Source organism: Rhineura floridana, chromosome 4 (genome assembly GCF_030035675.1).
Source record: "Rhineura floridana isolate rRhiFlo1 chromosome 4, rRhiFlo1.hap2, whole genome shotgun sequence".
NCBI classification, from domain to species: Eukaryota; Metazoa; Chordata; class Lepidosauria; order Squamata; family Rhineuridae; genus Rhineura; species Rhineura floridana.
In genome coordinates, this window is record NC_084483.1 from 93,222,582 (window position 1) to 93,244,453 (window position 21,872).

Sequence of the window (21,872 nt, forward strand, 5' to 3'; positions counted from 1 at the left end):
ACCTTCTCCTCCTTTATCCATGTTCTTGACCTCCGGATCTTTTTTCCCTCTACTCCATTCTTCACCACCACTATCCGTTTTTTAAAATAATTGTTTTCTCCACTCCACCCCATCTCACTCTCCATCTTCTCCATTGTTGCCTCCTACCCATCCACAGAGCATGAGGAAAGAGTGATACTGCATAGAAGCCCAGTTTGAGGCACATGATTTTCATCCACAAATCAGAGGAGCAGAAGACTTCCCTGCTCACCCCACCCAAGTAATGCCCAAAAGTAATCCTGGAAATGTTACAATTACTCCACAAAAGTAGTGAAATTACTCCTAGTTCTATTACAGTCAAAATATAAGGGAATTACCCACTCGTTACTCAAAAAAGTAATGAATTACAAGTAATTCATTACTTGTAACTAGTTACTTCCAAGCTCTGATCCTGACTTTAGTGTTCAGTGATACATCTTTGCATTTGAGGATCTTTTCTTATTCTCTCATAGCTGCCCTCCCCAGTCCTAGCCTTCTTCTGATTTCTTGACTATTGTCTCCATTTTGGTTAATGACTGTGCCGAGGTACTGATAATTCTTGACAAGTTCAATGTCCTCATTATCAACTTTAAAGTTACATAAATCTTCTGTTGTCGTAGTCTTTTTGACGTTCAGCTGTAGTCCTGCTTTTGTGCTTGCCTCTTTAATTTTCATCAGCATTCGTTTCAAATCATTACTGGTTTCTGCTAGCAGTATGGTATCGTCTGCATATCTTAATATTATTGATATTAATATTATTATTATTGATATTTCTCCCTCCAATTTTCACACCTCCTTCATCTTGGTCCAAACCCGCTTTCCATGTGTTATGTTCTGCACATAGGTTAAACAAGTAAGGTCATAAAATTCACCCCTGTCTCATACCCTTTCCAATTGGAAACCACTTGGTTTCTCCATATTCTGTCATTACAGTAACCTCTTGTCCAGAATATATAGTCGGTTAGGGCTGAAATATTACTCAGTTAATATGATCCCTCTGTTTATAGAGTTTAGTTGGAGCTAACTTCACTACACAAGTTCAGCATTTAGTGCTATTCGCACTATAAACAGTCCATGTACATCACCAGTCTTAGACAATGCTGCTTAAGATTATCACCCCTTTTATAGCAAATAAATTCTAATGCTGTAATTTCTTTCTTATAATAAAAGCTAATTAGAAAGTATGTATCAGTGTTTGGCACTCTATCAGAGCTATTCAAAATACTGTGGTTGCAACAGAGCATCCATTCCGCACCATCATGTGACATCACTTTTCATACAATCCATTGAAATCACAGCTACAAATTCATCTCAGTTGGTTCGCTATGGCCAATGTCTTAAGAGGCATTGTTTTATTGTAGGGCATTGTTAATTTGCCATAAGGGTCCACACACACACTTGAACCTTTAAAAGGTACCTACCTATTCACCAGGCATGCTTTGCAGTACTTCATCAGTAAATATAGTCGCTTTGGCATTGTAACTCTCTTGAGGATATATTTTGAAGCTACCAGAAAGTGATTTGCCTGCAGATTGTGTCTCACTTTAAATAGGCCTTCCCAGCTGAATCCTCAAGTGCTTTTTGGAAATGCATCCCTTAATGACCCTCAATAAACAAATTCACCAACCTTGTCTCTTACAGTCTATGAATACTTTCATAGAAATAATCCCCATTGAACTCAGTGGAACTGACTATGAAGTAGCCATGCCTAAGTTTGACTGTTTCTTCCTAACTCTACAGAAAAGACCAAATGTATTGTACATTCCAAATATATATACAAGGAAACGGTGCTTTTAAGCTCATTATTTTCTTAGGGCATAAAGCGTATGACAATATAGCAAAAAAGATTGCCTCCATCCAATGCCAATTTTTAAATTATCCATTCAATAATTTTGACAGAGTGATCTGGCCAGAGTACTTAACGTAATCAGTGGAGTGGATCCCACTGTTTCTTCTCATTCCGGGATGAAAGAGTGTCTGCTTTTAATTTCCCGATCTCATTGTAGTTAACAGAACAGGAGATTAATTAGGATGCAACCTTTACACTTCTAATTGTAAACATGTCCAATCATATTAAGTAATGGGAAGGTGGGTCATATTAGCTAATGAACATATCATATTTGAATAACTGATTTAGGCAATCAAGTTGTGAAAGGGCACTGTATCAGGGAAATGTACCCCAGCTGCTATTTGGTGTTTGCACCATATTTCACTTGTTATTCCGTAAGTCTAGATGTTGCTCCAGTAGTGGAGAGGGGAAATAAGTACACACTTAATACTCTATTATACAGCCATGAGAGTGGCTGTATACTATAGTCAGCATGGATTTTTCGCATTCCACAATGTTAAATTGAAAATATCCCCCATGCCATTCTGATGCTTTCCATAAGCTCATTTCAAAACAAAACCATACAAAACGTACAGTCCTGAACTCAGAAACGCTTGCTTAACAACCCTCTAAATTTTCATGGCAATACACAAAATACTCAGAATCGAGAGTTCAAATTGTAAAAAGAGAGAGAGAGAGAGAGAAACCAGACCCCTTTTGGACTTTTTTTCTCTCAGAATTCTCATAATTTGTTGAAATTAATTAAAAATCAGCCATGTTCACAGAGTACCTGTAATCTTGTTACTGACCTTGCCCCATACTCTGACCTTCATCTTCTGCAGGTTAAAAGCTTAAAAAATGCCTGGCTGATCTTTAATTAATTTAAAAATCAACATTGAACTCAATGATAAGATCGGGCATGCTCAGTAAGAACCGTCGGTGTTCTAAAAGCCAAACTCACAGCTGCTGGGCTTGCCTAATCAGGGGCCGCACCCACGCCAGAACTTTATTTCACTGTAGACAGTCATGGCTTCCCCCAAGAATCCTGGGAAGTATAGTTTGTGAAGGATGCTGAGAGGAGACTCCTATTCTCCTGACAGAGCTCCAGTGGCCATACTGGTTTAACAGTCAGCCACTCTGATTGAAGCTCTGTGAGGGGAACAGGGCCTCTCTTAGCAACTCTCAGCAACCTTCATTAACTACACTTACCAGGCTTCTTTGGGAGATGCCATAGCTGTCTAAAGTGAAATAAAGTTCTGGTGTGGATGTGGCCAGGGAGAGCTTTGGTTTAAATTTGGGTGGGAGGCTACATGTGCCTGCTGTAGAATAAAAAGGTGGGGAACCCTGAAAAAGAATGATACTGTTCACAGTGTTTTCCTTTTGGAAAGGAAAGGGGCTTCCCCTCTACCCAGTGACCACCCATCCAATCTCCTCCCCTTCCTGAGTTCCTCCCCTCCCTGTCCCTCACCGAGGTCAGTTTCATCTATCTCTCTTCCTTCACCCCTCCTTTCCCCCTTCTCCGCCTCCCCTCCCTCTTGCCCCTTCCCTCCCCCTTCCTTCCAATCCCCTCCTTCCACCCTCTCCATTTCCCCTCCTTCCCCTCTTCCCCCATGGTCAGTTTTACCTATCCTAAGCATGATTGCACAGGAGTAGATCCCACTGAACTCAATAAGCATGCAAATGATCAAACCCACCCTCCCCTCCTCCTCCCTCCATCACCTCTGTTTTGCCCCTTCCTTCACCCTCCCCCTCCCCTTCCAATCCTCCCCTTCCCCCTCCTCCTCTTCCTCCCCCATGGTCACTTTTACCTCTCCTAAGCATGATTGCACAGGAGTAAATCCCATTGAACTTAATAAGCATGTAAATGATCAAACCTGCCCTCCCCTCCTCCTCCTTCCTATCCCTCCCCTCTTGCCCCTCCCCTCTTGCCCCTCCCCTCTTGCCCCTCCCCTCCCCCTTCCTTCACCCCTTCCTTCCCCTCCCCAATCCCCTTCCAATTGCCTCCTTCCCCGTCCTCCTCTTTCCCCTCCCTTTTTCCTTCTCCCCTCCCCCTCCTCCTCCCCCATGGTCAGTTTTACCTATCCTAAGCATGATTGCACAGGAGTAAATCCCACTGAACTCAATAAGCATGCAAATGATCAAACCTGCCCTCCCCGCCTCCTCCCTCCATCACCTCCCTTTTGCCCCTTCACCCCTCCCTCTCCTTTCAATCCCCTCCTTCCCCCTCCCCCTCCTTCTGCTCCACTCTCCCTCCTTCCCTCTACTCTTCCCTCCCCATGGTCAGTTTCACCTATCCTAAGCATGATTGCAGGGGAGTAAATCCCACAGAACTCAGTAAGCATGCAAATGATCAATCCATTCTCAGTAAACTTGCACAGGATCCCATTTCTAACCTCCCGGATTAAAAAGCAGAAAAATTCACTAATAGGCAAAAAACCCCTTGCGGTTTAAGAACATACCTATAGCCCACAGATATTTCTATCAAACTTTGAAAAGCAGGGAAATTTGGCAGCTATAGTGAATGCACCAGGGGAGCAGGAGACCTGACTTCCTCTCTGAGATATTGCACTGCCCTACAAATTTGTCAAAATGTTGGCTATAGATACGTTCTTAAACCTCTTAATTGAGGTTTATGCAAGAATTCAAGTGAGCCATGTGGATTCATCAAAGGTAGATAGTGTGGTTCCTCATTGTGTGATTTCCCTGAATCTTTTGCTGTAGATGAGGACACTATTAACAATGAGCCTTCTCTTCACAGATTAAGCCTTTCTGTTAATGAAATAACCTTTGATCCAGCAGGGCCACGGATGCTACTTGAGCTTCTAGTGACAATGTTGGATCAAACTGAACTCGATCTTTTGAGTGGAATTCAACAGATTAAATATCATTCACCTGGGTGAACAAATCACTTGCTAACAGTAACTGAGTCTCAGTTTATCCAGTCTTATGCAGTCAATTACTGTTCTCAGGCCCTGATTCAGTCTCACCTGCCTCTGATGGAATAGAGATGCAACATTTGCATACTGATGACATAGCCAAAATCTTGACAACTGCTCCCCAAGAGACCCTAAAGCACATCTGCAAACTGGTTGAGCAATAATCTTCTATCCCCAACATCTAAAATAACCCCCTCCCAAATGGGTGCACTTACAGCCAAGCAGGGCCTCCAATACCAAAGTCATACGCTGCCCAGGATCAAATGTCCATAGCTACGGCTCCTTTCTCAAAGTGGTTCCCAGGTTTTAAATTTAACCATTTTATGACGAATTATTTAGACTACCTAGATAGAGCTCCCATAAGAAGAGCTTTTACAGCCTTACCTTTTCAAATCATGCCCTCGGCCTACCTAGACGGCAGGTTCCGTGGCATTCCGGTGGGCCAAGGCCAATGCATTAATGGCTGTAAGGCAATAGAGGAGATTGATCACTACCTCCTTCACTGTCCTCTTTATGATGATCCCAGGAGTAAATTTTTATCCCCTTTTCTAGACTCCCTTGCTCCCTATTCGGATAGAGAAAAGGTAAATGCGCTTTTAAATGACAATTTTAAGCCAATGACTCTAGCGGTCGCCAATTTTGCTTTGGCCACTCAAAAATTGAGAGTCCTTTGTTAAAGGGCTAGCCACCTAGATGTAATCTATCTATTTTAATATTGTTAACAGAATGTCACTTTTATTAATGTATTTACGTTTTATGCACATGGCCTATGGCTAAGTTTGCAATAAAGTTTATACTACTACCAAAGTCATAGAGCCTATCCAGAAGGATACCGTGACTGATGGTATCAGAAGCTGCTGAGACGTCAAAAAGAATCAACACTCTCCCTGTCTGTCTCCCAGCAAAGGCCATCTCATAGAGTGAACAAGGCAGTTTTCATCCCAAACCCGGGTCTGAAGCTCAGTTGAAGTAGATCTAGACAATCTGTTTCATCCAAGAGTCACTAGTGTTGAATGACCACCATTCTCTTGAGCACCAATATAGACCTGCCTTATTGGGTTGTTGTATGGATTACTTGGATAATATATGTGAAGAGCTAAATCATCATATAATAGTGAGTATTATTCTTAATTATTTACTTTAGTTCAGATTTTCTCAAACATTCAGTTTGGTTTAAGAATATTAATTTGCAGCAATATATTATTTTCCATACCGCAACCCTGAAGTACTGTTGCTAGAGAAATAAATCAGAAGGACAAGGAGGGAGCTTGATAGCCCTTCTTGCTGGCTGCATGTTCATTTTCTTTTGTATCAGGCATAGTAATGATCCCTGGCCTTGGCATTAAGACTATTTAACTCTGGGAAACTGTCAATTTGATCACTAGCCCTTGTTATGCTGGCAGTCTTCACAAAGTGGAAATTGAGGATTGTGTGATTGACAGGATTCCCCTGCAAGGGCACTGAAGAACAATTCTGGCTTTGCCCAAAATTGATTCTTGGAAGCTGAGTTACTAATTATGCAAAAAGAAGAAGGGAAATCCACCTCATTGTGAGTACGTAACCTTCCTCCTGGGCAAGTCCAATATATTGACTCAAGTCAATCGACTGAAGCTAAGGAACATAGCATGAGGCCTCTAAAGTTTGTAAAGGTTATTGTATCACTGACTCTCTCTTTGTTTATTCTGGTGCCTATGCATACTTACTGTCCTATTTCATCCAAGACCTTTTACATCCTTTAGTGCAGAGTATAACCCTGTGCAAGTAATGATCAAGTGTGAATGATGTTTACAAGGGGGAGCAGGTCCACACATTTATGGGCTTTTCTGCACACAGCCTACAAGCTGTACAGTTATAGGGTTACAAGCAAGTAAGTCACACTCAGAGCAGACCCGCTAAAATCAACGGACTTGAGTGCTTTCATTGGGTCCACTCTGAGTGTAACTAATATTGGATATCACCTGTAGAATCTCTTCATACAATCTGATGAAATGGAAAGAACCTGCACACAGATAGAGTTCATATGACATAGGCTCTATGCAGAAGAGCCCATCAATATATGGAGGTCAGGACAGGGCCTGCCATGCGTTGATTCACTCCGAGATTGTCATCAGCACAGAGGCATATGTGTTGTTGATTAAAGAGAAAACTTTCTAGTAATAGAAGGGTTTCATATATAAAAAAATATAATAGGGTGATATCCAATCTTAGTTGCAGACCCATTGAAATCAATATATTCAGTTAAGACCATTGGTTTCAATAAATAACTTGACACCATTGATTTCAATGGTTGACTCTGAGTGTGACTATCGCTGGATATCATCTTGTATGTTGGGGTAATGTGGGTCAAATGCCTAATGTACATAATACTTCATGGAGAATGTGCACATGATTTCTCTGTGAGCAGCCCTGCTTGTAAAGGCTGCTTGAGTGAACCTGGCTGGGATGTGTCCTTGAGTTCCATTAATGCTTCTTGCTTGCTTGGATGAAGGATAGAGCAGGTGTGCGAGAGTGTGTAGAAACTGTACACTTCTGTTGTACAGAAGTGGAATAGTACAGAAGTGCTTTTTGTCATGGAGAAGCTCTTTAAGCTGAAGTTATCTGAGTACTGCACTAGGCAATGAGAGTTTGTTCTACTGGCTTTTTGCTGCTTGCAGGACAAGTAAGTTCACGCACATGAGGACCTACAAACAGCTGACATGTGTGAAGAAAGGCAAGGCACAGAGAGGATGGAGGTAGCTGGAGGAGATCCAGTTGCTCTTTTGATCCGAGAGTTTGGTCAGCTGAGCATAGAGCAGCTTTGCCATCCTGGTGCCCCCCAGATGCTTTTGGACTGCAACTCCCATCAGTCCCAGCCAGCGGAGGTTGGTAATGCTGGTATAGGGAATTGTTTTGGGGGAAGGGCAGCACAAACAGCTCTCTCCTTCTCACCTTAATTCATCCACTCCCTTTTAAGCATCTGACCTTCCTTAATATTGTACACATGTTAGCCTAGCTACAGGATTAATGGGAGGGGATGGTTGTGGTGTGAACTAGCGACTGGATCGCCTTCTTTTTTAGCATGGCTTTGGTGGTATTCAGTAAGCAGTTTGCATGTATGTAAATGAGCAGGTGCATCTTCCACCCTCCCCAGTCATTTGTAAACCTACGTAGGACTCTCGGCTCTAGTGCTTTCGTGTGAATACAATGGATGATTGTCATGGCTGTAATTCTAATCCTTCTTAAACCTCTTTTCCCCTCCTCTCTCCCCATCCCAATGCAGGCGAAGAAAACTTACTGGCTATCTTAAAACGAAGATGGTGGAAGTACATGATCCTGGGGATAATAGATATAGAAGCCAATTACCTGGTAGTTAAAGCTTATCAGTATACCACTTTTACTAGCGTACAGGTAAGACCTCCAATAACAGCTGCTTTGCTTTCTTTCTGTTACACTGCTTCTCAGGCTTCCCTCCACACATTCAGTCAATACGTGAAGGGGAGAAGGACTGGGGCTTTTAGATCTGCAGTTGCTCTGCTTGTGGTTGCCAACCATGCTCCTTTGCATCCTGGGGGAAAATTAGGCCCTATGTGCATGCGATTGGGAATATGGTTGTGCAGGAGTTCCTAACTGTATGGACAAGCCCTCTGTAAATAAAACTGTAAGCATGTAGCTGTAAGTCCATTCTCACCCAGTATGTGGTTGAGAATGGGGGCTGGCCACACATAGATTGGGGTAGAGGGAACAGCATTATGTTCCCCTCAATACATTCATTGAACACATGAAGGCGAGCGTTTCTTTTTGCCCCCGCTGCTGTCGCTGTGTTTTTGTTGTGATTTCTGTCGTCGCTGCTGCTGTGCCGGGCTCTGTCGTCTCTCTCGTGTGCCTTGGGCCGCTCTTCTGCGCGTTGGAGCTGTGGCTGGTCGCTGCCAGGCGGTTCATTTCTTCTCTTCTGCCGTCGTTGCGGCCACGGCGCTTCTCGCCGCGGTTTGTGTTCCACCATCGCTGCCGTGACTGTGCCCTTTGCTGTTACTGCTGTTGCTGCGCTTTGTCGTGGCCTGGGCTCCGATGTCGCTGTGGCCCTTTGTGCTTTGTACCTTCTTGTCATCATTGCCATCTGGATCCTTCGGAGGTAGCGTTTTCCGTGGGAAGGAGAGAGATCCAGAGTTGGCACCTACGCGCACAGAGTGCAGGACTATGTTTGCTGTGTTGGTTTGATTTGGATGAGTGGGTGTGTGTATGACTGTGTGTTGAGAGTGAGTGTGTATGTTTGTGTGTATAAGTGTTTTGTACTTATATTTTTATTATGTGCCTCAGGAAGAGGACTTTCCATCAAGCGGGGAGACTTGAGGGGGCCCCAGTTGCCGTAGTGACGGGCAGAGGGAGGTATGGCGGTATGAGTAGGACATGCCAGGTAAGGGGAACACGGCCCAGACATGTTGTGGCTGTGCCTTGTTCCGGTCCTTCTCATACCCGCAGGGTTGTTGGTTGTCCTTCCAGCCAACTCTCAGATCTCCAGTTGCTGCTCTTAAATGCCAGATCGGTACATAATAAAACCTCCCTCGTCCACGACTTGATTGTGGATGAGGCAGCCGATCTGGCATTCATAACCGAGACCTGGGTGGCCGAGCAGGGAGGAGTTAGTCTCTCCCAGCTCTGCCCACCGGGGTACTTGGTCCAGCATCATGGTAGATCTGAGGGTCGGGGAGGTGGGGTTGCTGTGGTCTATAAGAGTTCCATCTCACTCACCAAGCACCATGTCCATGCAGCTACCGGTTTGGAGTGTTTGCACCTTGTGCTGGGCCAGGCAGACAGTTTGCCTCAAAAGTTTATCCATAAGGTTGACTATGCCATCCAGCAGAGACGATGGCCCCATTTGTGTGAACTGCCTTTAGTTAGTGTGTCATCTAGGATTATAGAGGGAATAGGTGTGTTGCAATGGATATGTTTTTCGCAGATGGCAATGAAATTTCAATAAATGAGAAATCTCATTTACAATATTTTAATGATCGGTAGTATATGAACCATTTTAGCAGATAATCAGCTTTACCACATTTATCCTTTTTCACATGAAGTTCCTGCTTCGTGATGCAAAACCTCATATGCAAATGTAGCAAGCTTGTGGTAGAAAGAAACATTAGGCAGCTCTCTGCAAATGCCTAAATTTAATTATCAAAATAATCTTTAGTGGAATTCAATGTACTATTTAGTTTTTAATTTAAAATAGCTCTAAGCTTCTTTTGAAGATGTGTTGCAAGATACCATACACGCTACCTTTACCAATGTCAGTTGGAAGTTTTCTGCTTGCACATATTTTCTAGAAGTAGCATACAAAAAGAAAGTGCTTTTTGTCTAGGGCAGCCTTTCCCAACCAGTGTGCGTCCAGATGTTGTTGGACCACAACTCCCATCAGCCTCAGCCAGCATTGCCAATGGTCAGGAAAGATGGGAGTTGTGGTCCAACAACATCTGGAGGCACACTGGTTGGGAAAGGCTGGTCTAGGGACTACTACACATATGACATTTTTGACTGTATACATTGAAGGTGGACCTTAAGTTGTGAATTTGGCGGGCATATATATCATAGTATTTAGATTACAGTTAGAGAAACCTAGATTTGCCTCTGCAAAATGGGTCTACCTTCCACAGTTTCGTATCAATTCACAGCCTGCATATGTGGCACCATTTTCCTTTTTTGCAGTGAAACAGAAAATGTTTCATTTGTTCTGTACTTTTTTAATCTCCATGTCCTCAGAAAATACTTGTAACCAAATTTTGTTATGTTTGGCTTTTGAGACAAGATAGGGAGTTTAATTTTTATTTGAATAACTATTTTTCTCTAAATGCCTATCAACATTTATGGATTTTCAAGCACTCATTGTTTGCAAGTGGCCTGAATAATGATTATTTTAAATAGTTTTTTTAAATGGCTGCAAGCACTTGGGTGCCATTATTAAAAGGACAGTAGACCTCTAGTGTTAGACAGTCTAAGGGCAGACCCACACCATACATCTAAAACACATTGGGTTGTATTGGATGCAGAGTAGATCCATTGAAATTAATGAACCCAAGTTAGTCATGTCTGTTAACTTCACTGGGTCTACTCTGACTAGCATTGAATACCGCACATTTAAAGAACAGGGCTTTAAAATCTGTGTTTTTTAGGATACTGGGAGCTGTAGCTTTGTGATGGAAAAACTACAGTTCCCAGGATTCTTTGGGTGAAGTCAGGTGCTTTAAATGTATGGTGTGTATCTCCTCAAAAGGCTTTTCTCCAGAATCCCCTGGCCCTTTGTCTGAATTGTGACAAACTTGACATTCATCCAAGTCTATTAATCTGGGTTCTTGCTTTGTGAACTTGAACCTTTCTTATCATGGTGTTTGAACAGTAGGTGTAAACTCTCCAATCCCCTGTTTTGTTGATTATCTAATAATACATAATGGCATTGAACCAGATTATACCAGAAGGTATTCTTGAGAGGCAAAATGCCTCGCAAAAGTACTCAGACCCCTGACCAATGCTCTCATATTACTGAATTACAAATGATACATTGTAATTACATTCTGTATGATATTTTATTTTGAAACACTGAAACTCAAAATCAATTATTCTAAGGTGACATTGGTTTTATGTTGGGAAATGTTTGTAAGAAACATAAAAAACTGAAACATGTTGCTTGCATAAGTATCCCTGTACTGCAGAAGCTCCCAGTTTACACAGATGAAAGAAACTGCCCTGTCAAGGACACAGTTACCTTACCATTGGCCTCCACCTGTGAACCATTACAGTTGATGTCACATTGTCAGGATAAAACCCCCACTGTTGAAGGATCATTGGTCAGGCTGTGGATCTGAATGAAAATGAAGACCAAAGAGCATTCTGCAGAAGTGAGAGATAATGTAATTCAAATGCATAGATTAGGAAAAGGGTACAAAATAATGTCCAAGTGTTTGGATATCCCAGCAAGAACAGTTGGTTCAATAATCAGGAAGTGGGAGCTGCATCACAGTACCTAGGCATTGCCAAGAAAAGGCTGTCCCTCAAAACTCAGCACTCGAACAAGGAGGTGAGAGAAGCCACAGGGAGGCCAACAATCACTTTGAAGGAGCTACAGAGTTCAGTGGCGGAGAGTGGAGTAATGGTGCACCAGTAAACCATATCAACAGTTCCACATAAGACTGGCCTGTATGGTGGCAAGAAAGAAGCTGTTACTTAAAAAGTACCATCTAAAAGCACGTCTGGAGTTTGCCAGAAAGCATGAGAGTGCCCCAGCTGCAATGTGGAAAAAGGTTTTGCGGTCAGACGAGACCAAGATAGAGCTTTTGGGGCAAAACTCAAAGCTCTATGTGTGGCACAAACCTAACACTGCCCATGTCTCTTTTTTTTTCAATAATTTTTATTCAGATTTTCATAAAACATACAAGACGAAATCATAAAACATTCAAAGACAAAAAACAAAATCAAAAATAGTTAAACAAAAAAAAAAAAAGAAAAGAAAAAAACAAAAATAAAAAATAAAGAGTAAAATATTGACTTCCCATTTGTCAAAGATCAAATCAGTTATAAGTCTATAATATATAACAATCCTGTCTCTTAAGTCATATTATAAAATCACTTTCCTCCAGTAGTTATCTTACTTTATCATCAAATCTCATAAACATTACTTTATTCTTTCCACAAAAAGTCAAAGAGAGGTTTCAATTCTTTAAGAAATATATCTATCAATTTTTTTTTCCAGATAAGCATATCGATTAATCCATCTCATTACTAATTATGATAATCTTATTGTCATAACCATAGTCAAAATAAACATTTCAATTAATCCATCACATCAGAATCTGTTAGGTTCAGTAATTTCAGTAGCCATTGTTCTATTATCCCTATTAGTTCCATTTTCCATCTTCCATCTTCAGTAGTCTTGTTAAGTCCAGTAATTTCAGTATCCAATCTTCCATTATCAGTATTCCATAATAATCTTGCTGTCAAAGCCATAGTCATATAGTAAGAGTCTGATGGGAATTACCTCTATCCCAAATATTTTCTTGCCATCCATTCTAAATAGGTTGCTGAAATACTGCTGTAAAATCATATCTCTGTTCTTTTTTTCAAAATACACTGGGTCATCTCTTGAAAGTTTTTCCATTGTCACATGGCTGCAGTTAATTCCATAGATTTTCTCTATATTGGGCTCCATCACATCATTCCAGTCCAGAAGATTATCCATGCCATTGATGACTTTATCTCTAGAATCTTCATTAATTTCTTCAGAGATAACATTGAGTTCCAAACAATAGATTTTATTTCTAAAGTCCATAGACTCCAAATCTTGTTCCTGTTCTACGTTTGTTCCAATCTCCGGGATCTCCTCTCTCACAGGGACCCCTGTTCCAGTCTCCAGGGTCTCCTCTCTCACAGGGACCCCTGTTCCAGTCTCCAGGGTCTCCTCTCTCACAAGGACCCCTATGTCTTTAATCTCCTGTGTCTCCAAACAATAGATTTTGTTTCTAAAGTCCATAGACTCCAAATCTTTTTCCTGTTCCACGTTTGTTCCAATCTCCGGGGTCTCCTCTCTCACAGGGACCCCTTCCAGGGTCACCTCTCTCACAGGGACCCCTTCCAGGGTCACCTCTCTCACAGGGACCCCTATATCTTTAATCTCCTGCTTCATTTTACTCAATTCAATTTTCAGCTCCTTACAACCCTGTCGCAGGTTTTGTTTCGTTATCTCAATCTCGTCCATTATTTTCTGAAACATAGTTATTTCCAGATTCTCAGCCACTTTCTTAATTGCCATTTTAAAAGAAAAATATAGGAAAACCACTTCTTATTTCAGCAACAATTGGGTTAATACTCCAAACTTGGTGACATCACAGTATAAACAGAGCAGACAGCCTTATCTCTCCATGCTTAAGTAAACAAAATGCAGTTCCCAGGATCGAAACAATTAATGGCGGTCGTCAGGAAACAGATTCGTCAAAATAAAATAGACCAAAAAGAGAGTAGTCTCAGACAATATAATATTCTTCAAAATAAAAATCTGGAATAGAAATCCCTCTTCTGTGTATATCTTTAGAATGCAAATCCAGGACAGCTTTTTGCAACAAAAACAGAGATAAGCTATTAATTAGTGAGTAGCAGAGAGAAGTTATGGCTCCCCAGTGAGATATCAAAAACCGATCAATCTGGCAAATCTCTTTTAAACAGCAACAATTTAAGTCAAGTAAAAGAAAAATATAGAAAGAAGGGTGCTTGCCTGTTAGTGCGTTCTCTCTTAGAAGATAAGATGAACGTTCGCTTTATCAGATAGAGCTTGTTGTTGAAAATCCGTCCCACCTTCGTCGGCTGGACCTCGTCCCATAAATTAATGAGATCTGGTCGTCCCAACAAAAATAGGCTTTGAGGTTAATCTCTTCGTTTCTCCCTACCCGGGAGAAGTTTAATCAGTCAAAAAAAAAAAAATCTGACTGATATATCTGAATAAGCTTCTTTTGAGGCAGGAGCCCGTCTCAAAAGCAGGCACAGGCTAAGTCACCCTTCCCGGAAGTCAACACTGCCCATGTCTCAAGACACACCATCCCTACAGTGAAGTATGGTGGTGGCAGCATCATGCTGTGGGAATCAGCAGGGACTGTGCCTCTTGTTAAAATGCAAGGAAGAATGGATATACAGGGAAATACTGCAAGAGAACCTGCTTCATGCTGTGGGGATGCTTCTCATCAGCAAGGACTGGGCATCTTGTTAAAACAGAAGGAAGAATGGATGGAGCAAAATACTGTAAGAGAACCTGCTTCAGTCTACTAAAAAACTGAAGCTTGGGAGGAAATTCACTTTTCAGCAGGACAATGATCCCAAGCACAAGGCCAAAGCAACGCTGGAGTGTTTCAAGAACAAAAAGGTGAATGTCCTACAGTGGCCCAGTCAAAGTCCTGATCTCAGTCCCATTGAGAATCTGGACAACAGCTACAGACATCCTTGACCATTAGCCACGCTGACTGGGGCTGATGGTCCAACAGCATCTGGAGGGCCACAGGGTCACCACCACCTGCTTACATAGAGAAAGCTCTAGTGTAAATTAGGCCTAATTCTTACTGAGATTATAATTCTGTGCCTAGGTTATACTATGTCAGGTTTCAGTTGAGGGCTTACATGTTTAAATGCTTATCTTCCCTACGTGTGTGCGTTATGTCCCTTCAAATTGATTATGACCCTATGAATCAGCAACATCCAAGAGCATCTGTTGTAAACAGATGTTGCAAGTTCAGGTCTGTGGCTTCCTTTATGGAAACAATCCATCTCTTCTTTGGCTGTCCTCTTTTTCTACTCCCCTCTGTTTTTTCCAGCGTTATGGTCTTTTCTAGTGAATCATGTCTTCTCATTATGTGTCCAAACTATGATAATCTCAGTTTCATCATTTTTGCTTCCAGTGATAGTTCTGGTTTAATTTGTTCTAACACCCAGTTATTTGTCTTTCTTGCGGTCCATGGTATGCCCAAAACTCTCCTCCAACACCACATTTCAAATGAGTTGATTTTTCTCTTACCCACTTTTTTCACTGTCCAACGTTCACATCCATACATAGAGATTGGGAATACCATGGTCTGAATGATCCTGACGTTAGTGTTCAGTGATACATCTTTGCATTTGAGGATCTTTTCTAGTTCTCTCATAGCTTCCCTCCCCAGTCCTAGCCTTCTTCTAATTTCTTGACTATTGTCTCTATTTTGGTTAATGATTGCATCAAGGTATTGATAATCCTTGACAGTTCAATGTCCTCATTATCAACTTTGAAGTTACATAATCTTGTGTTGCCATTACTGTAGTCTTTTTGACGTTCAGCTGTAGTCCTGCATTTCTGCTTTCCTCTTTAATTTTTATCAGCATTCATTCCAAATCATTACTGTTTTCTGCTAGTAGTATGGTATCATCTGCATATCTTAAATTATTGATATTTCTCCCTCCAATTTTCACACCTCCTTTATCTTGGTCCAATCCCGCTTTCCGTATGATATGTTCTGCGTATAGATTAAACAAGTAAGGTCATAAAATACACCCCTCTCTCATACCCTTTCCGATGGGGAACCAGTTGGTTTCTCCATATTCTGTCCTTACAGTAGCTGCTTGTCCAGAGTATAGGTTGCACATCAGAGCAATCAGATGCTGTGGCACCCCCATTTCTTTTAAAGCATTCCATAGTTTTTCATGATCTACACAATCAAAGGTTTTGCTGTAATCTATAAAACACAGGATGATTTTCTTCTGAAATTTCTTGGTCCACTCCATTATCCAACATAATGTTTTTAATTGTTGTAAACCACCCAGAGAGCTTCGGCTATGGGGTGGCATACAAATGCTATCTATCTATCTGTCTGTCTGTCTGTCTGTCTGTCTGTCTGTCTGTCTGTCTGTCTGTCTGTCTGTCTGTCTGTCTGTCTGTCTGTCTGTCTGTCTGTCTGTCTGTCTGTCTGTCTGTCTGTCTGTCTGTCTGTCAATAAACGTTTGCTTGCAATATGATTTCTGTTGCCTCTTCCCTTTCTAAATCCAGCTTGGACATCTGGCATTTCTCGCTCCATATATGGTAAGAGCCTATGTTGTAGAAACTTGAGCATTATTTTTCTTGCGTGGGATATTAATTTATTTTATTTATTTATTTATTTATTTTATTTATATACCGCCCGAAGCCCGAAGGCTCTCTGGGCGGTGTACATAAAAGGTAAAAGCAAGGACAATATATAAATACAATAAATACCATAACTCAAAAAACAAAAACATACAAACAATACAAGAACCAAACAACATCCTGAATACAACATAGTAATAAAATACTATAAAAATACACTTTAAAATGCCTGGGAGTATAAAAAGGTTTTCACCTGGCGCCGAAAAGATAGCAGCGTCGGCGCCAGGCACACCTCATCAGGGAGACCATTCCACAGTTCGGGAGCCACAACCGAAAAGGCCCTATTTCTAGTCACCATCCTCCGAGCTTCTTGATGGGATGGTACTCGGAGGAGGGCCTTAGATGTTGAGCTCAGTATACGGGTAGTTTCATATTGGGAGAGGCGCTCCACCAGGTATTGCGGCCCCATGCCGTGTAAGGCTTTATAGGTCAAAACCAGCACTTTGAATTTAGCCCGGAAACAAATAGGAAGCCAGTGCAGACGGGCCAAAACAGGTGTTATATGAGCGGACCTTTTGGTCCGCGTCAACAATCTGGCCGCTGCATTCTGGACTAACTGTAGTTTCCGAACTATCTTCAAGGGCAGCCCAACGTAGAGCGCATTGCAGTAGTCCAATCTAGAAGTTACCAGAGCATGAACGACTGAGGCGAGGTCGTCACTGTCCAGATAGGGACGTAGCTGGGCTACCAATCGGAGATGGTAGAAAGCATTCCGTGCCACTGAGGCTACCTGAGCCTCAAGAGACAGGGAAGGGTCGAAAAGAACTCCCAAGCTACGAACCTGTTCTTTCAAGGGGAGTGTAACCCCATCCAGAACAGGGTAAACATCCACCATCTGGGCAGAGAAGGCACTCACTAACAGCGTCTCGGTCTTGTCTGGATTAAGCTTCAGTCTGTTAGCTCCCATCCAATCCATTATCGCGGCCAGGCAACGGTTTAGTACGTTAACAGCCTCACCTGAGGAAGATGCAAAGGAGAAGTAGAGTTGTGTGTCATCAGCGTACTGGTGACAACGCACTCCAAAACTCCTGATGACCGCACCCAGCGGCTTCATATAGATGTTGAAAAGCATGGGGGACAGTACCGATCCCTGTGGGACTCCACAATAGAGAGTCCAGGGTGTCGAGCAGTGTTCCCCAAGCACTACCTTCTGTTGACGACCCACCAAATAGGAGCGGAGCCACCGCCAAGCAGCACCCCCAACTCCCAACTCCGTGAGCCGTCCCAGAAGGATACCATGGTCGATGGTATCAAAAGCAGCTGAGAGATCAAGGAGAATCAACAGGGTCACACTCCCCCTGTCCCTCTCCCGACAAAGGTCATCATACAGGGCGAAAAAGGCTGTTTCGGTACCAAACCCAGGCCTAAAACCGGATTGAAACGGATCAAGATAATCAGTGTCATCCAAGAGTCCCTGGAGCTGGCCGGCCACCCCCCGTTCCAGAACCTTGCCCAGGAATGGAACATTCACCACAGGTCTATAGTTGTTCAAGTTATCTGGGTCCAAGGAGGGTTTCTTCAGGAGCGGTCTCACTACCGCCGCTTTTAGGCAGTCAGGGACCACACCCTCTCGCAAAGAGGCATTGATGACCTCCTTGGCCCAGCCGGCAGTTCCGGTCCTGCCAGCTTTCACCAGCCAAGAGGGGCAAGGATCCAGCACAGACGTGGTCGCCCGCACCAGTCCAAGGATCTTGTCAACATCCTCAAGCTGCACCAACTGAAACTCATCCAATAAATGAGGACAAGACCGTGGTCTGGATGCTTCATTGAATCCAACTGCTATAATATTGGAGTCTAAGTCCCAAAGAATGCAAGCGATCTTAGTTTGGAAGTGTCCGGCGAACTCATCACAACGGGCTACAGATGGATCTATAGTATCCCGAGGGCCAAGATGTAAAAGCCCTTGTACAGTTTTAAAAAGCTCTGCTGGGCGGAAGAGTGATGCCTTAATACTGACAGCAAAGTAACTCTTTTTTGCTGTCCTCACCGCTGCTGTATATCGCTTAGAGCAGGCACTTACCAAAGCATAATTGCATTTGTCAGGAGTCCGCCTCCATCTGCACTCAAGCCTCCTCCTCTCTTGCTTCATCGCTCTCAGCTCCGAGGTATACCATGGAGCTGTATGAGCTGTACATAGAAGGGGGCGCATGGGAGCGATCGTGTCAACCACCCGGGTCATCTCCGTATTCCACAGTTCAACCAGGGCTTCAACAGGAGCGCCAGTCTTCTCAGTCGGAAAATCCCCTAGAGCCCTTTGGAAACCCTCAGGATCCATTAGTCTCCGGGGGCGGACCAATTTAATAGGTCCCCCACCCTTGCAGAGGGAAAGGGTTGCCGTAAGCCTAAACCTCAGCAAGCGGTGATCTGTCCATGACAATGGGGTAGATGAAATATCCCCAACCTCCAGATCACCATCTCCCTGCCCAGTGGCGAAGATCAAATCAAGGGTATGTCCCGACACATGCGTCAGGCCAGTAACAAACTGAGACAGCTCCATGGTTGTCATGGACGCCATGAAGTCCTGAGCCGCCCCAGATAAAGCAGTCTCGGCATGAACGTTGAAGTCCCCCAGTACCAACAGTCTAGGGGACTGCAACAATATCTCCGAGACTACCTCTGTCAGCTCAGTTAGGGAATTTGTTGAGCAGCAGGGCGGGCGGTACACCAACAAAATTCCCAACCTGTCTCTCTGGCCCAGCGCAAGGTGGAGACACTCCAAACCAGTCGTCACCTGTACAGGGTGCTTGGAGAGTGAGAAAGAACTCCTATAGACCACAGCGACCCCACCTCCCCGACCTTCGGTTCTACCATAATGCTGAACCATGTACCCAGGTGGGCAAAGCTGGGAAAGAGCAACTCCTCCCATATCACCCACCCAGGTCTCGGTTATGGACGCCAGGTCAGCCTCCTCCTCCACAATTAAATCATAAACAAGGGAGATCTTATGTTGTACCGACCTGGCGTTTAACAACAGCATATGGAGATCCGAAGGCTGACTGATAGGACAACCAGCAGTCCTGGGGATGTGAGGAGAACCGGAACAGGTCACAGACACTACTTGTCTGGGACGAGTTCCCCTTACCTGGCATGTTCTCCTCACAACACCATACCTCCCATTACCCGTCACTACGCTAATTGGGGCCCCCGAAGGTCTCCCCGGTTGATGTATAATACACTCTCCCAGGCACATATTAAAACAGATAAAAGCACCAATACACACACACCTGATCACATTCATACCAAATAGTAACAAATAATACCAAAAATTTATATCAAAATACACAAAAATTCACACACATACACACACACTTAATCAATAATACAATACAATAAATATACACTCAATACACTCAAACAATATTAAACTACAACACAATTCCAACTAAAGACTCACATAAGGTAACAATTCAATCATTCACAAAACATAAACACATTCAAAGCTATTTATTACATCCAGGTGGCAGTAATGAGTTAAAAATGTTGCAATCTCAGAGCCGCAACTATATTAACAACACTGGCCGTTCTTAAAAGGACGCAATAGCAGCAACAATCATACAGTCATTCACACCACACTAATCCATACACACACACACAAAATATTAAGGCAATAGTTCGATAATTACTTCATTCCCTGGGATCCCCTTTCTTTGGAATTGGGATGTATATTGAATGCTTCCAGTCTGTGAGCCATTGTTTTCTTTTCCATATTTGTTGACAAATGTTTGTCAAAATTTGAACAGATTCCATCTCAGGAGCTTGTAGCAACTGAATTGGTATGCCATCTCTTCATGGTGATTTGTTGCTGGTGATCTATTCATGGTTATCTTCCCTATGTGTAACAGAAAACTAGATGTCAAGAGAAACATTCTAGATCAGCATTCTCTCATACATGCCAGGATGTGTTTGTTTGCTTGTTTTGTATATAAAGAAATATTCAGTCATGTGAATATCTGCAGTCTGAAGTGGCATAGCCCAGAAATGATTTACTGCATCAGTGAGGATGAGGCCTAGGTAACTTTTGACACTCTACAACCCCAGTGAGATCTCAAATTCAGGAACAATGGATCATTTAAATAGTCTGTTTAGGACTCAGAAACAACATGTACTACTTTTTGACGCAAGACATCCACCTAAGCAAATATGCACACACATGGATTGACTCCTTAGTATTTCTTGCATGAAATGAAAGAATTTCTAAACTAGATGTTCTTGATGAATTAAGCTATGTTGCATTAGACAGAGAATCCTCTGGCATTTAATTAGTACTCTTAATGTAGAGTACATCCTAATCTCCTTGTCTGCATAAAAACATTGCTGCTTTTTTGGAGAGTTCCTGCATGGTATTACTTACATTTATCCCAGAAGTTGTGACCCTTGTGTAGGTTCACACAAAGTTCAAACAGAGTTTTAGTACATTTTAAACTCTTCCTTCTCAACAGAACAGACTGTTCTCATCCATACCACCCCCTCTTCCACAAGGTATTCAGATGCACATTCTGCCATTCCACATTATAGGTTTTCTCTTTAAAATGTCATGCATTATACATCAACTTTTCTAGCTGGGGTTTCTTTTCCATGTTGAATAGCATTATGGCCCACATTCTGCCATTGGCACTTGTAATAAGCAGTGATTTAGTCTCTGGGTTGAGTTGTGAATGACAGCTTTGCAGAGAGAAGATGCAGGATTTTTTTCACTCCAAGTAATGACTTGAAATAGCTTTGCAATTCAAGCCAAGTCTCTGGACAAGCCTTGGTAGTTAATTTCTTTATGTGCTCCATGAAGCTACTTGCAGGAACAAAATGTTAACATATGTTTGGCCCTTCTCTACTCTACTCCTCTATCAAATAGTTTTTGTTGGTTGATTAGAGTGCTAGAGTTCCCAGGCGGTAGGTTTCCCATACAAAGTCCCGGTCTGGTCCAGCCCTCTTACATCTCGTTCCAGCAAGAATCCACAGATACACAGGAACAGGTATTTAGGAAGAGCTTTACTTCGTTGCATAAAGTTCTTGGTAACAAAACAGTACACACATACGCCATACACTTACTCCGATTCCTAACTCCGTCTCTCACCCCCACACACGCTGTTCCCTGTTCCCATGCTTTATTGCCCTTGGGCTGATTAGGGCTCATTATGTCCAGCTGTGTGGCTGGTGTAATCCTTCTCTAATCTGTTACATAGTTAACCCTTTCATTCCCTGTTTAATTCTTTGGGAAGCAACATAGCCCAACAGTTTTTGCCATAACAGCCTTTAAAAGACCATACCAGCATTTTGCATTGTAATCCCAGCCAGATCTGACTTATTTACATCCTGCCTTTCCTCCACAGAGCTCAAGGGGTCATATACGGTCCCCTTGCCATTTTGATCTCACATCAAGCCTGCGAAGTATGTTAGGCTGAGACAAAGAGGGAGTGATTGGTCCAAGGTCACCCATTTG

General features: G+C 42.7%; 2 protein-coding genes across 2 annotated transcripts in view; one reads left to right on the forward strand and one right to left on the reverse strand.

The window, feature by feature from the left end:
- SLC35F1 (solute carrier family 35 member F1) overlaps positions 1 to 21,872 on the forward strand; it is a 341,749-nt gene that overhangs the window by 246,562 nt on the left and 73,315 nt on the right. The window contains exon 3 of the mRNA XM_061623697.1: positions 8,042 to 8,169. Within this exon, the coding sequence (XP_061479681.1) occupies positions 8,042 to 8,169 (128 nt within the window). The remainder of the gene's footprint in view (positions 1 to 8,041; positions 8,170 to 21,872) is intronic.
- Positions 12,602 to 14,166, reverse strand: LOC133384390 (uncharacterized). The gene is made up of 2 exons (XM_061626308.1): positions 13,355 to 14,166; positions 12,602 to 13,324 (listed from the first exon to the last, which is right to left on the reverse strand). Exons 1-2 carry the CDS (start codon positions 13,550 to 13,552, stop codon positions 12,716 to 12,718), a joined length of 807 nt encoding a protein of 268 aa, XP_061482292.1. The 5' UTR covers positions 13,553 to 14,166; the 3' UTR covers positions 12,602 to 12,715.

Bases quoted from the DNA above. Each gene is read 5' to 3' on its own strand.
- LOC133384390 (XM_061626308.1), bottom strand. From the start codon at position 13,552: ATGGCAATTAAGAAAGTGGCTGAGAATCTGGAAATAACTATGTTTCAG. The intron at 13,325-13,354 runs GTGACCCTGGAA...CCTGTGAGAGAG, and splicing joins AAGGGGTCCCTGTGAGAGAG to GAGACCCCGGAGATTGGAAC.